General features: G+C 35.6%; 1 protein-coding gene across 3 annotated transcripts in view; it reads right to left on the reverse strand.

Moving 5' to 3' along the window:
• Window positions 1-16,523, reverse strand: part of CCSER1 (coiled-coil serine-rich protein 1) — a 1,491,930-nt gene that overhangs the window by 847,146 nt on the left and 628,261 nt on the right. For all 3 annotated transcript variants that reach the window (XM_010860144.1, XM_010860145.1, XM_010860146.1), the window contains exon 7: window positions 8,941-9,018. In XM_010860144.1, coding sequence (XP_010858446.1) covers window positions 8,941-9,018 — 78 coding nt within the window. The remainder of the gene's footprint in view (window positions 1-8,940; window positions 9,019-16,523) is intronic.

The raw sequence follows: 16,523 nt of genomic DNA on the forward strand, positions 1-16,523 counted from the left end.
TCCTTTGTTCACAATAAGTTTTTCCCAGAATCTTTTGTGATTAAACAATATTCAGGGCTTCTCTGGTGGCTCAAAGGTGAAGAATCCAACTGCCAATGCAGGAGACATGGATTCGATCTCTAATCCTAGAAGATCCCACATACCATTGAGCAACTACAGAATCTGTGCTCTAGATCTCAGGAACCACAACTACTGAAGCCTTTGTGTCTAGAACCCATGCTCCACAAGAGAAATCTCCACAGTGAGAAGCACTTGCACTTCAACAAAGAGTAGCCCCCACTCTCCACAACTAGATAAAAGCCTTTGCACCAATGAAGATACAGTACAGTCAAAAATAAATAGATAAATAAAGTTAAAAAAAAAGCAAACAACGTTCCTTCAGTGGAGATTGTATTTAGGAAGTTAGTTATCAGGTTAATGCACAAGGGAGGTTTCATGAATTAAAGAAAAATACACTGTAGTGTGGTCTTTTAGAAAGATACAATACATTCTATGATTATACAAACTATTATGTATTTGTTTTTTCCAAATAATTTTTATTATATCTACCAGTTTTCCCTTAAGACAAATTCATTATATTTACTCTTTCTCCCTCATAGTTAACAAACATTTCCATTATTTATTTTTTTTGTAAGAGTCATCTGATATATAAGAGCTCATAAGAGCTCATATGAATACTCGAGGATATAAAATAAAGAGCATGCCTTCAAGGAAAAAATATGAAGCACCATTCTTCATAAAAGACTTTACATACCTACTCTTACATCTAGAAATGAAATAGAAGGAGTTGAGAAAAATATTTGCTTCATGTTACTTCTAATATATACAATTTTTCTTGGTTTAAACTTAGAGATATCTCTTCCGCAAAAAAATAATAATGATTAAAATTTATATCATTTTTGTTATTTGGTTGCTAAGTTATGTCCGACTCTTTTCAACCCAATTGACAGCAGCATGCCAGGCTCCTCTGTCCTCCACTATCTCCCAGAGTTTGCTCAGATTCATGTCCATTGTGTCAGTCATGCTATTAGCCATCTTACCCTCTGTTGCCCTCTTCTCCTTTTGCCTTCACTCTCTCCCAGCATCAAGGTCTTTTTCATCAACTTGACTCTTTCCATTAGATGGTTAAGGCATTCAGAATTAGTCTTTCCAATCAATAACTGGCACTCATTTCTTTTAGTATTGACTAGTTTGTCCTCCTTTCTGTCCAAAGGAATATCAAGAGTCTTTCCAGCACCACAATTCAAAAACATCGGTTCTTCAGCGCTCAGACTTCCAACTCTCACATCCATACAGGACTACTTGAAAAATCATAACTTTGGCTATGTGAAACTTTGCTGGCAAAGTGATGTCTCTACTTTTTAATACACTAAGTTTGTCATAGCTTTCCTTTCAAGGAGCAAGTGTCTTTTAATTTCATGACTGCAGTCACCGTCTGCAGTGAAATTGGAGTGCAAGAAAATAAAAATTTGTCACTTCTTTCACTTTTTCCTCTTCTAATTGTCATGAAGTTATGGGGCTGGGTGCTATGATTGTACTTTCTTAATGTTGAGTTTCAAGCCAGCTTTTTCACTCTTTTCTTTCATTCTCATCAAGAGGCTCTTTAGTTCCTTTTCACTTTTGCCATTACAGTAATATCATCTGCATATCTGAGGTCTCTGATATTTCTCCCAGCAATCTTCATTCCAGCTTGTAATTCATCCAGCCTGCCATTCTGCATAACGTCCTCTGTATATAAGTTAAATAAGCAAGGTGGCAACATACAGCCTTGCTATACTCCTTTCCCAATTTTGAACCAGTCTGTTCTTCCATGTCTGCTTCTAACTGTTGCTCCTTGACCCACATACAGGTTTCTCAGGAGATAGGTAAGGTGGTCTAGTACTCTTCTAAGAATCTTCCACAGTTTGTTGTGGTCCACACAATCAAAGGTTTTAGCATAGTCAGTGAAGCAGAAGTAGATACTTTTATTTTTTGCTTCCTCCATGATCTCACAAATGTCAGCAAATTCATCTCTGGTTCCTCTGCCTTTTCTAAACCCAGCTTGCACATCTGAAAATTCTTGGTTCATGCACTTTTGAAGCCTGGCTTGAACTATTTTGATCATTTAGCTTGCTAGCATGTGAAATGAGTGCAGTTGTACAGTAGTTTGAACATCCTCTGGCATTGTCCTTCTTTGGGACTGGAATGAAAACTGACTTTTTCCAGTCCTGTGGCCACTGCTGAGTTTTCCAAATTTTCTGACACATTGAGTAAAATACTTTTTAACCACATCATCTTTTAGGATTTGAAATGACTCAGCTGGAATTCCATCACCTCCACTAGCTTTGTTTGCAGTAATGCTTCCTAAGGCCCATGTGACTTCTTTCTCAGGATATCTGGCTCTAGATGTGTGACCATACCACTGTGGTTTTCCAGGGCAAATGGAAACCCACTTCAGTATTCATGCATGGAGATCCCAATGAACACTATGAAAAGGCAAACAGATACGATACCAGAAGATGAGACTACCCCCCACCCCCCAAGTCAGATGCTACTGGGAAGAGGGGAGGGTAAATACTAATAGCTCCAAAAAAAAATGAAATGTCTGGGCCAAAGAAGAAACAACACTCTGCTGTGGACATGGCTGGTGGTGAAAGTAAAGCCCGATACTGTTAAGAACAATAATGTACAGGCACCTGGAATGTTAGGTCCATGAATCAAGGTAAATTGGATGTGGTCAGCCAGGAGATGGCAAGATTGTATATGGACATCTTAGGAATCAGTGAACTAAAATGGACAGGAATGGGTGAATTAAATTCAGATGGTCATTGTATCTACTCTTGTGGGCAGGAATCCCTTAGAAGAAATAAAGTAGCCTTCAGAGTCAACAAAGAGTCTCAAATTTAGTACTTGGGTGCAACCTCATCAACAACAGAAGGATCTTAGTTCATTTCCACAGGAACCATTTAACATCACAGTAATCCAAGTCTATGCTGCCAACGACTGATGCTGAAGAATCTGAAGTTGACAGGTGCTATGAAGACCTACAACATCTTCCAGAACTAAGACCAAAACTCATGTGCTATTTATTACATGCTACTCTAAGCACTTTCTGTTTAATAACTCATTTGACTTTACAAGAACCCAGTGAAGAAGTGGTTGCTATTCCTCCCATTCTATTGATGGAGAAACTGAAACACAAAGTAAATGGCTCAAGGTCATACACACAGAAAGGGGCAGAAATGAGATTTTAACTGGGCTATACTGCTTCTAAGGTTTCCAATTATCTTTTCTACTTTCTTGAAAATATTGTTCTTAAAATAAAACCATGTGATCATTATAGAAACTATAGGAACAATAAGTATAGTTCATCCAAATAGTTGATGGTGGATCACTGTATATTTTCTGCTATTTTTTCCTACCCAATATTTCTTTTATATAATTGAGAGGAAATTATGTGTGTTACTACATATTACTAAGTCCTGAGTTTAGGCTATATGTAGTCAAACATATCATAACAGCTCTGCATTGCATGGCAGGATAAAATTTTGGAGACCTTTGTATATTTCTCTATTTCTTCTTTTCTGTCCTCTGTCCTCTTAAAATAGGGTGTGTGTATCAGGGGAGAAGAATCTTCAGACAGTTGCTTTTCTCAGCTCCAAAAAGTACATGGATAACACAGGGAACTCTGCTCAATATTATGTAACTACCTAGCAGAATGATATCACCTATTCAACAAACAAGAGTTTGAGCAAACTCTGGGAGATAGTGAAGGACAGGGAAGCCTGGCATGCTGCAGTCCATGGGGTTGCTAAGAGTCAGACATGACTTAGTAACTGAACAAGTAGAAAAACAATTTGAAAAAGAAAAGATATATGTATATGTATAACTAAATCACTTTTCTATTCTCCTGAAGTTAATACAACATTGTTAATCAACTCTACTCCAAAATAAAATATTCAAACAAATAAACAACAACAAAAAAGTACATGGAAGAGATGTTTCCAGTGCTCTTGCTGGTTGGAGGAAAGAGGGATATAACTCTGAGGGAATTAGGAAGAGAGAAAGCTTCTCTAGTCTAGATTAAATTGTGATTTCTGGGGATGAAGAAAAGTACTCAGAGAACCTTGGATTTCTGTAGGAGAAGACCCAAGTAAAACCTCAGTTCCATTCTGTGTCAGCTACCAGGAACGATGGTTAGATTTCAAGGAGGCTGGTTCCACTGCTGATTCTAGGCACTGGATACCTAACCACTTTACATATGCCAGGAATGCAGTGTCACAGAGAAGCAGCAGTCAATGGGCCAAGAAAGCAATGGTTTATTCCTGTTTTCAGACTTTGAAAGTGGTGCATGGAGGATATTCATGGTACGCTTTTGAAACAACATCTAATGAGAAGGTGGGTTGAATGTGTTCCTTTCCTGTTGACTATAGGATAAGGATGAGAGGATAAGGGAAGATAATAATACCCGTTTCTAATTTATCTAATCAAAGAAAAGATGTTTTCTGGAGTAAAAGGCATTAGAATGTAGATAGCAGGCCTTATTGAAGAAGAAATATGTGATGGAACTCCCTTGCGGTCCAGTGGTTGGGAGTCTACCTGTCCAAGGAGGGGGTGCGGGTTTGATCCCTGGTCCAGGAAGATTCCACATGCTGCTGGGTAGCGAGTCCATGCATCACAACCATGGAGCCCACACTCTAGACATTGGGAGCTGCAACTCGTAGGCCCATGTGTCACAGCTACTGAAGCTCACAGGCCCTAGAGCCTGTGTTCTGAAAGAAGAGAAGCCACTGCAATGAGAAGGCCATATACTGCAGTGAGAGAAAGTCTGCATGCAGCAATGAAGACTTAGCACAGCCATAAATAAATAAACAAATAAGTAAAATCTGTGAGAACAACAACAAAAATGTGATGAAAGTGATTGGCAAAAAGAACTTGGCCCAGATCAAGTGTACTGTTAATGGAGGGGTCACCAGGCGGCACAGTGATAAGGAAACTGCTTGCCAATGCAGGAGACACAAGAGATGTGGTTCAATCCCTGGGGTGGGAAGATCCCTTGAAGTAGGAGATAGCAACCCACTCTGGTATGCTTGCCTGAAGAATCTCACAAACAGAGGAGCCTGGCAGGCTACAATCCATGGAGTTGCAAAGAGGTGGACATGACTGAAGCAACTTAGCACACATGCAGCTTCAAGAAGATTAGTTTCAGGAATGGATTGAGGCTGTTAATAACTGTATATACAAGTCAACAGTGTCATCCTATTAAAGAATAGCAATATTTGGTGACCCCAAGGCATTTTGGGTGTGGTGTCTCCGACTGAGGCCAACATAGGAAGAGAGGAGGCAGATCAGAGAAATCAGGGAGAATGGCAGAGGAAACAGGCAGAATAGAATGGAATGGGTACATCACAGTTAACAATGTCAGCTTGGCTATTCTGCACAAAAACATAAAACCTTTAATTAACCGTTAAGCAGTCTACTCCCTTTTTCCTCATATCAAGTCCCACTTAATTATCTTGCACTATTATGATTCTATTATTGTTATTTGATAAAATTTATCCCTGCCCATGTGAAATTAATTATCCCTTGGCCTTTCCACAACAATATAGTGGCATGTGTCACACCACACATGTATGTTTAACACTATTAAAAAATGAGGTTACACGTTTGTCCTTTGTTTCCAAATGTATGCCTGTAAGAGTAGTCTGCCATTATAAAAACCTAGACTCCTAGAAACTTCTCAGAACCAAGAGTCGAATTGGGAAATCTGTGAGTTATTACTTGTGGTATATATGGAGGCTGGTGAATTATATATACATCTTTTCTATAAAGGGATTCACTCAAATTCTTTCATGGCCAGATGTGAATAGGGAATGTTGACTGTGGTGAACTGGTATCCATGTGCCTTGTCCACCTGGAGAAATCCTACTTATCTTTGATCAATCAGTTCTATCTGGGTGGGGGGGGGGGCGGGGAAGAAGGCACAGAGTACCCAGATATTGCAAGTGAGTTAGAGAAGACAGATGAATGTTCACAAAAACTTTCCTAATTTCTGAAAGACTAAGCAAAACAAAACACTATAGCAATGGGTTTTAAATAGTAAGCACAAGAAATTTAGCGTGAGGTGAATTGTTCTGTACGGGGAAGAGAGTCATAAGTAAGTATATGAGAGCTTTTACTATTTTTCAGAGCAGATGTGTTTTTGTTTGAAAATTAAATTGAAGTATGTACCCCAATACCAATGAGTTCTGAAAAATACATTTTATTATGGGAAAGAAGCATCTGATCCCAAACAAAATTTAATTGTCATCTTTGATTGCTGTATCTCCAAAGGAGATAATTTACCTCTCTTGACTCCTTGGGAAAGTCTCCAGGGTGCTACCGGTTTTCTACTACCTTTAATCTAGTAGATCTTAGTGTGGTACCTTCCTATTGATAGCCAACTTCTCATCTGACATTCAACTCAATAACACAGGTAGAGATATTAGTGGGGAGGCAATTATTAGGGATTTGTAAAATACGTAACATATCATTTGTCATTATGTCAAATGGTAGGGTTAAAATCAACTTAATCTGAATGTCATTCTAAAGATAGTATTCAAAGGAAAGCATTTACCCTGATAAACACTTGAGCTCAAACAGGATATCTTCCTCCAACTGTTGTATGAGTGCTTCCAAAATAGACCAAGAAAAGAGATGGAATGCTTTCTTTTATTAACCTAATTAACTTCTTAGGAGATAAACTGGGACTTCTCTGGTGGCTCAGATGGTAGGGAATCCACCTGCAATACAGGGAATGCAGGAGACCTGCCTTCGAACCCTGGGTCAGGAAGATCCCTGGAGATAAGGTATAATTTAAGTCTCTCAACCAGCCACCAAGGCTTTCAAAAGCCTTGCTGGTCTAACGTCAAGGCAGATGGTTATGGAGTTGGGTGATAAAAATCACTGTCTTAGAAAACTAAAAGATTAAAGATGATTAGTATCATTTTATCCTTGGGGAATATAAAGCTATAATAATCTTTTTTTTTTTTAGTTACCATGTTGATCAAATATCAAAAGTTTAAAGTTTTCAACACAAATTAAATACAATAGCAGAATTGTTTGGGGTATAGTTGTCAGAAAAGTTCAATGTCATGTGTTTTTAGTTTTCAACAAATTTTGTTTGCAATTAAAACATACTATGCTACTAAAGTATATCTCAAAATAATTTCTGTATATTTTGTGTTTAAATAAGGATACATAAGAATTCTATTATTCATTTATATGACAACAATTTATAAGACAAAAATTTTAAAAAGCAAATGCAGGAGTTTTATAATTTGAAACATTAATTTTGAATATTTTTAAAATACTAGTGGAATGTTTTTCGGTCTGATAAAATTCTTTTAAAAATATAAATAATATTCCTTTCAAAGAAGAAGTGAATTAAGTGGTACTATAATTATATTGGTTACCAAAAGCCAGTATTATATATCATAAGCACTTTGAAACTTTAATTGCATATAAAACCACTTATACACATTAACACGAAGAAAATATTGATCTCTTAGAGCCAGTCAGTGAAACTAACTAAAATAATTATATTTATATTAGCTTTATGTCAGCACATTTTGGAATATAGCTGACCTTTCCTTTTACTTCTATTAAAAATACATTAATTTTCAAGGAGGGCAGTCATTATCAATATATTAAAAAGAGAAAATGGTTTCTAGTGACACTTTGAGAATTAAATTAAAAACTTGCTAAAAATACGATTCTTCTGTAAATTTTGTCCCATAACCATAAGACAAAATATTAAGAAATAATAAACTTAGAAACAGTAGTAGTATTTTCTCCTTTTGTTGTAAAATGATAAAATGATTCTCAATAAGTGATACAATCAGAACATGATTCATTATTTAACAATTCTCTGATATAAAATGAGCTTTTAACAATTATATTATCTACCATCAAACAACAAAGCATTTATAATTAGAAAACCAAAGACTTATAATGGAATTTATAACCTATTAATTTCACTTTGACAAAACAGCAAATATTGAGTACTGCATTTGGAAATCCATGTCAGTCACAGTATGAAGTATGAGCAATATTAAGTCAAATAAGATTTTGTCTTCATATGAAAAACAATGAGAAGTTAATGATAAAATACAAATCATTATAATAAATTGTCAAAAGTATGTTGACTTGTCTTTAAACCAAATTAAAACAACTGCACCTAAGAGTATCATCCCAACTTTTCAAGTTTTTTTTTTTTTTTAATTTCCCATGATCTTAAAGAGTGCCTTTATCTACAATAATCCTAAAAAATCCAAACATCTATAGTACACATCTAAAATAGCTGATTTACAAGCTTTGGCTTAAAGAGAAACAATCTTAAATAGCAAAACAAGAAGGTGACTTGATATTTTTAACGTATATAGAGTCCCAAACTGAAGAATTCTCTAACCATATTTAGCATTATTTTTAAAATGCAGTGTTTAGAGGAGTGATTCTATATTTTAATTTTTGATTTGACCATTAGTCTTTAAAGAATACACAATTAATTAATTACGACCTAAGTCATCAATGAAAATTTAACCAGCTAATGAAAGTTTAACCACTGGATGAGTGCTGAATAGTTCATTCCAAACTTACTGCTTAATATAAATAAAAGATCTGAAACCTATAATTCATATGACATCAAACTATTATAATGAAATCACTGTCTCTTACATTCAAGACAAAGTGCTATATAAAATATCAATTTCTATTCAAAATCTTTACCTTCATTTAGCAACTAGAATGACAACAGACAAAACAACAAAATTTTAACATCTGAAACAATATCCTTACAAGTTAAAGCAGTTAACCTCACCATCTATGCCTGAACTACCTATTTTACATGGCAAAATAAATACATTTTGAAGATCCTAAAAATATTGTGAACAATTTTAAAAACATTTTAAAATTTATTTTTACCTTGAAAGGCAAAGGCTCTTCCGCAAGAGGACTAACTGGAAGTGAAGTGGTGCTACTTGCTGGGCTCATATCTGCACTCTATAAGAAAAACAAAATTAAAGAGGTATTTTTATAGTCATTTTTATTATTCATAATTTAGAATCTAACTCTTCTTATTAAAATAAAAAACAAATAAGTAAAAATGTGCTTAGTTTCTCAGTCGCGTCTGACTGTGTCCCCCTGGACTATAGCCCACCAGACTCCTCTGTCCATGGTGTTCTCCAGGCAAGAATACTGGAGTGGGTTGCCATGCCCTCTTCCAGGGGATCTTCCCAACCCAGGGACTGAAACCAGGTCTCCCGCATTGCAGATGAATTTTTTACCTTCTGAGCCACCAGGGAAGCCGCTCAGCTAGTAAAGTAAAATTGGCCGTAGAAAATTTCAAATATTTTTTGTAAAATGAAACGTTTTTAATTTAGAAATAGTTATCTAAGAAATTAATCAAATGATCACTTTTCAATTTGCATTTCAAGTTCATTTTATTAAATATGAAAATCTTTTATGTTAGGATGGTATCCAGTGTTACACTTAACTTATATTCTTACATTTATTGATTGTTATCCTGTACCTATAATGGTTCACTATAGTGCTATTTCAACACTTCTCAGGCTGATTTTCAAATAGGTGTCATTCTATTTATGGAGATTTAAATCATCATATCCAGTTTTTAATTTATCATGAAAAGCACATTTGCCATTAATTTACAACTATAAAATGAAGACATATGATTTTTTTTTAAATTCCCATATCCATAGCTCTTGACAAACTTTTTTATATTCAACTAAACAAAACTTTAAGGACAAGATTTACACAAATATAAGAGAATTATTGGAATGTTGCTAATGCTGTTCTTTTTAGTCCTTTAAAAAAATGGAATCAGTTAAAACTTCTGGATTAGAGGTCTGTCATCATTTTTCCTAAAAGCAATAAAAAGATACTGATAATACATAGCAATAGAAGTTATTTTACTATGCTTTTAACTCATTCTCTCAGAGGAGTTATTTCATTTAAGTAGATAAGCAAACAAAACATTGGGGAAAAAATGCACACCTACATTTTTTTAACTCCATTTCCAAATACAGATGAACACAAATAGAGAAAAAAACTTACAGTAAAGATTAAAACAAAACATGACTGACCTTGAGATAAGGGAACAAGTAGACAAGTTTGGCTGACAAATTCCAACAAAAGAACACACTCAAAGAATAGATGCTGTGGATGCTCTTTTTATTCAAAGATCATTTTCAATTCATTTGATACAGGTACACAATAAACTGAAACACTTTAAATATTCATTAAAGTAGGATTACTTCTGACTATCAAGTCCAGAAAAAAAAAGGCTATGAACTATAAAGATGAGAACCAAGAAACTCAGTGTATATATTTTTTACATAACATGTACTTTCTTTAGAAATTGACATAAGCCTGAACATTGAGTTACAGTGTCTAAAGGAGGAAATTAGATAAAAACTGAACAATAATTTACTAAAGGAAACAGGAAAATACATGCACCAGATAACTGAGGTGAGTTAGTTACTAATTTCTAAATATATTCAGAGCTTCTTGGCCATTTATTAGCACAAAATCAGGAAATATTCTGGACTGATGACTTCCACTATTTGATCATATGATGTAATGAAGAAACAAAGAGCTTTCTTGGTAATGAACTTACTGCAGAATTCTAACATAAGAAATGAGTGAAACATTTTTTCAGAAACAGAAAAACAAAATTCGAGCTGTTTCTCTATCATTAGCTTTTTCATGACAAATTAAGCAAGTGATAGAACCCAGTTCATATATAGTTGAATTATCTGATATTTTTCCTAAAAGTACTGATATTTTGCATAACATAAGAAAGTATTATGTCTTTAAAAATCAGGTATTCAGGAGATAGAGACGACATTTGGCTATGAAAATCTGAAAGCCTGGATCAGATGAAGGGTTATTTAACTTCTGTAAGAAGACGAGCTGAAAATAAAGCTTCATGTTTAACTTCTTTTAGGGTTAAGGTCTCCCACAACTTCCCAGAAATAAATGTGTCATTCTAAGTATTATGGAAAGCAGACTCTAAAATATGCATCATGTAACCTTGATTATTTGAATGTCATTCTTAGAGAAAACTTTGTTTTGGCTTTAACTTTCAAATTCATCTTATAGCGTGACACTTTAATTCTATTGCTCTTAGGAAATCTTGAGGAAAATGTGTTTTAAAAGCACATCAATCTTATATGACAGCATCTGATAAACTGCACTTAATTATCAAGTTGAGAAACACACAGCAAAAAATAAGATAAAAATATCTTCAATTTCAGTTTGCTTTCCCATTTGTGTTTCAGTGATCTGTAATATAGGTGGCATTCCAATCTATTCATCCTATAGATAAAATACTGTAGTAAATCCTTCAGATATCTCTTAACCATACCTCATATTTTAATTAATTTACCCTTTCATTCAATGACAGCAATACCAATGCAACTCTATATCTAAATACAAATTAATAAAGTACTCTCAAGTTACAGTTGATGTTTTAAATCCTCAGTTTCAATATATCCTGGTAACAACTCTTGACTACCAATCTAGTACTTACTCTATCAACACTGATGTCAGAATTACTAGAAGTTACTGTTGAGGGGAAACAAAAAGTATACAAAGTTATGCTTAATTGTTAAAAAATGAGAAAGTGAATAGTATTTTTAAATCACAATAGGCAGTCGTTTCCCAATAAATAATGAGCAAGAAAGGAATTATTTTTGTTAATAACAGTTTTTCCAGGCTAAATTTTAGATCACAATTTGGAAAAATGCCATTGTATTAATATGCATTTTTACGTGCAAGCGTGCTTAGTCACTCAGTCATGTCCTGCTCTTTGTCACCCCATGGACTGTAGCCCACCAAGCTCCTCTGTCCATGAATTTTTCAGGCAAGAATACTGGAGTGGGTTGCCATTTCCTACTCCAGTGAATCTTCCTGACCCAGGGATCGAACCTGCATCCTTGCGTCTCCTGTACTGGCAGGTGGATTCTTTACTTCTGTGCCATCTGGGAAGTCCATCCATTATTATAAATAATGTTTAAAATGTTTGATTATAAACGTAATCACACTCAACTGTCACTGCTCAACTGTTAGAAAAAAGTGTTGAAACTTGAACATTACATCTTCTCTTAGATTGTACTATTCTATCTACTATTGCAAAATACAAATCTGGATTCATTGTAATAGCTTTGAGAAACATACTGTTCTTTCTTTTTACACAGAGAAATAAAATACTCTTAGTTGATTCTGTCACTTCTTACTATTGATCCTTTGTGTACAAAATTTGCTATCAGCCAGCCATTTGTATAATAACATAAAAATGAAAATTCAATTCTAAAATATTTTTCATTGATTCATAAATTAATGAGTTACTTTTTATCCAAGAAAATGACAGAATATTTTACAAGTATTAAAAATATTTTTCCAATTAAGCCATATTTTAAGTATAAGATTCTATATTAATGTGAGTGCCTGGGTTTGGATTTCTTGTAATGAGGGAACCAGGGCTCTTTGCAGAAGTAGGGGATTCCTGGGATGCGGCAAGGAAGGAACAACTTGTGCCAGAAAGTGCTCAAAAGATAATGGAAAGGAGTGTGCCAAAGAGATAAATGAGCCAACACGAGAGAGCACCCAAATGCTAAAGCTGGAACAATTTGAGCAACAATGTAAACAGCATAGTAATAGATTATAATCAAAACATAAAACAAAAAAGCATGAATTTATATATAAATAAATGAATACATAAACAATTGGAAAGAGATGACTCCTTTTTACAGAAATGTTCCAAATAATTTATACAGATACTCCCCCTCTTCAAGATGGAGCATATCATCACAGCCAGCCTCAGGCTACGCTTAGAGACTTATTTCCAAAGAGAAGAGAATGAAAAAGGGAAAAGGTAACCTTTCAGTGGAGAAACATGGTAAACACTACCTCAACCAAGTTCTCAAGTTATCCTGTAGAGCGCCTATAGATAACACGATACAATGTGATGAAAGGGAAAGAAAGTGAAGTCGCTCAGTTGTGTCAGACTCTTTATGACCCCATGCACTGTAGCCTGCCAGGCTTCTCTATCCCTGGGGTTTTCCAGGCAAGAACACTGGAGTGGGTTGCCATTTCCTTTTCCAGAGGATCTTCCAGAGGAATATTTTACCTCTGCAATCTTCCCCTCCAATGATATCAGTGTAAACATGAGAAAAACACTGTACAAACTCAAATTGAGAAACATTCTGCAAAAATCTGACCAAACTCAAGGTTACCACAGTCAAGGAAAGATTAAGAACTACTACAGATTATGTTGCTATGGAGACATGATGACTAAATGCAAGGAAGCAGCTTGGATTAAACCCTCAAACAGCACAAAGGACATTAGGGAAAATTGGTGACAGCTGAATAAATACCAAATTTAGTTAAGAGTAATGTATGAATATTGGTTCTTTGTTGTGATAGAGACTCTTCTAAGGGAGAATGATGACAACAGAGGAAACTGGAGGAGGGGCATATGACAGTTCTTTACTCTCATCTGAAGAGCTTTTCTTCAGACGAGCTGTTCTACTCATCTGACAGTATTTTGAAATTTTAAAAAAAAGTTAATTTAAAATATTCATTAGCAATACAATCAGGCGTTTCAAGATTATAATACGTATTCTGTCATTATAGGCATATTCTAACCTTTAATTAGGGCTATTCTAACTTTTATAAAAATAAATCGTGACAGACTATTTTATTGGGATGCATAACCTCTTCACCAAATAATCTTTAATTTTCTATGAAGATCTCACCAAAAAGCTGATGCTAAATTATTTTGAATACTTTCACGTTCCACATGGGAACATGTGGAAGGAAAAGCTTCAGCCACGTAAGATGATCTATTTGTTTGGGTACTCTTAAGGTGCTTGGTAGAGTGAGTTTGCATTATTTATGTTTACTAAAGGCCTTCATTCTATAGTGCAAGTCCATTAATTATATCTCCTCTGAAAGCATAATTAATGATCTGTCCTATGGAATTAAAAATATTTGTAAGTATTTCTTGAAGTGAAACATGATCAATTTGGCTCAAATCTGTTGAGTACATAAACAGATTTCAGTGTAAGTAGAATATTTTTATTTTTAAGCTATTAAGGTAAAAAATATGGTATACAGGGTATACAGTAATTTTTTTATGTCTAATAAAATTAAATGGTCACCTAAATGTATCTTTTTATTTTTAACTGGAGGATAATTGCTTTAAAAAGTTTTGCTGGTTTCTGCCATACAACACAAGTCAGCCATAAGTGTGTGTGTGTGTACATATAAATAAATACATACATATAAATATCCTCTCCTTTCTGAGCCTCCCTCCCTCCTCCACTCCTGTCCACCTCTCTAGGTTGTCACAGAGTGACAGAGCACCAGACTGATATCCTGTGTTATATAGTAGCTTCCCACTAGCTTTCTATTTTACACACGGTGATGTATATGTTTCAATGCTATTCTCTCACTTTGTCCCATCGTCTCCTTTTCCGACTGTGTCCACAAGTATTATGTTTTACTAGTAATAAACCACACAGGATAATTCAGATTTCTGTAGTTTTAATGAAAACTTTTCTTGAAAAAGTTTTCCTTTTATTACACGGGCCAATTTTCTATGAAAATTTATTTATTCACCCAGCCATTCAATAACAATTGAGTATGTTCAGTTTCTCTGCCCTTAGATTTTACATTTTGCTATCATTTTTCCCACTGGCTGCTGTTGTTCCAAAAAGTAAGAAAAAGAATGCAGATCATTTAAATGTGACACAAAAAAGACAGTCTTTATATATTAGCACATAAACTTGAACATACTAGTCCTTCATCAAGTATCCTTCATATAGTGTATCCACATATGGCAATGAGCCAGCAGCCCTGGTTTCCTCCAATTCAGGAGGCTGACCCCTGAATTGCAGGCTTAACTCTGTGAGGAAACAGGTTAGTCATGGGGAAGCTGATTCTATTCATTTAAGTCCTAAAGTAGTGTCTATTTCACGCTTACTTGCTTACTGTTTTGGCAGTAACTCAAAATGAGAGCAACAATAGACTTAGTTTAATATCTAAATCAGGACCAACTCTTTGGATTTACACTAAGTTCAGCAAGCTTACCAATTTTTGTCACATCTTTTATCAGTCCTGTTTTCCCTAAATGAAATCTCAGTCTTTTTTTCTTTTTCAAATCTTTGTGTAATTGATGTCTGACGTTTTTGCTTGCCCAACACCCACTCAAGTTACTATGTTAACAACATTTGAATTTTCCTTTGGGGAGTGGTTTCTCTGCAGTGATTTTGGAGCTCAAAAAAATAAAGTCTGACACTGTTTCCAGTTTCCCCATCTATTTCCCTTGAAGTGATGGGACCAAATGCCCAACCCAATGTCTTGAGTGAAGAAAGAAAAGTGTAAGAAAAAATCACTCAGTGGTGTCTGACTCTGCAACCCCATGGAGTATACAGTCCATGGAATTCTCCAGGCCAGAATACTGGAGTGGGTAGCCGTTCCCTTCTCCAGGGGATATTTCCACCCAAGGATTGAACCCAGGTCTCCTGCATTGCAGGTAGATTCTTTACCAGTGGAGCCACCAGGGAAGTCCTACTTGTATTGAGTAGTGTTGATCTAATAGCCTAAAAATTCAGTTCAGTTCAGTTCAGTCGCTCAGTCATGTCCGACTCTTTGCAACCCCATGAATCACAGCACGCCAGGCCTCCCTGTCCATCACCAATTCCCAAAGCTTACCCAAACTCATGTCCATTGAGTCGATGATGCCATCCAGTCATCTCATCCTCTGTCGTCCCCTTCTCCTCCTGCCTCTAATCCCTCCCAGCATCACGGTCTTTTCCAATGAGCCAATTCTTCGCATGAGGTGGCCAAAGTATTGGAGTTTCAGCTTTAGCAATAGTCCTTCCAATGAACACACAGGACTAATGTCTTTTAGAATGGACTGGTTGGATCTCCTTGCAGTCCAAGGGACTCTCAAGAGTCTTCTCTAACACCACAACTCAAAAGCATCAATTCTTCGGCACTCAGCCTTCTTCACAGTACAACTCGCACATCCATACATGACCACTGGAAAAACATGTCTTTTGTGTTTTAATATGCTATCTAGGTTGGTCATAACTTTCCTTCCAAGGAGTAAGCGTCTTTTAATTTCATGGCTGCAGTCACCATCTGCAGTGATTTTGGAGCCCCCCAAAATAAAGTCTGACACTGTTTCCACTGTTTCCCCATCTATTTCCCATGAAGTGATGGGACCAGATGCCACGATCTTCGTTTTCTGAATGTTGAGCTTTAAGTCAAATTTTTCACTTTCTACTTTCACTTTCATCAAGAGGCATTTTAGTTCCTCTTCACTTTCTGCCATAAGGGTGGTGTCATCCGCATATCCGAGGTTATTGATATTTCTCCCAGCAATCTTGGCTCCAGTTTGTGCTTCCTCCAGCCCAGCATTTCTCATGATGTACTCTGCATATAAGTTAAATAAGCAGGGTGACAATATACAGCCTTGA

This window comes from Bison bison, unplaced genomic scaffold, assembly GCF_000754665.1.
Source record: "Bison bison bison isolate TAMUID 2011002044 unplaced genomic scaffold, Bison_UMD1.0 scf7180017864464, whole genome shotgun sequence".
NCBI classification, from domain to species: domain Eukaryota; kingdom Metazoa; phylum Chordata; class Mammalia; order Artiodactyla; family Bovidae; genus Bison; species Bison bison.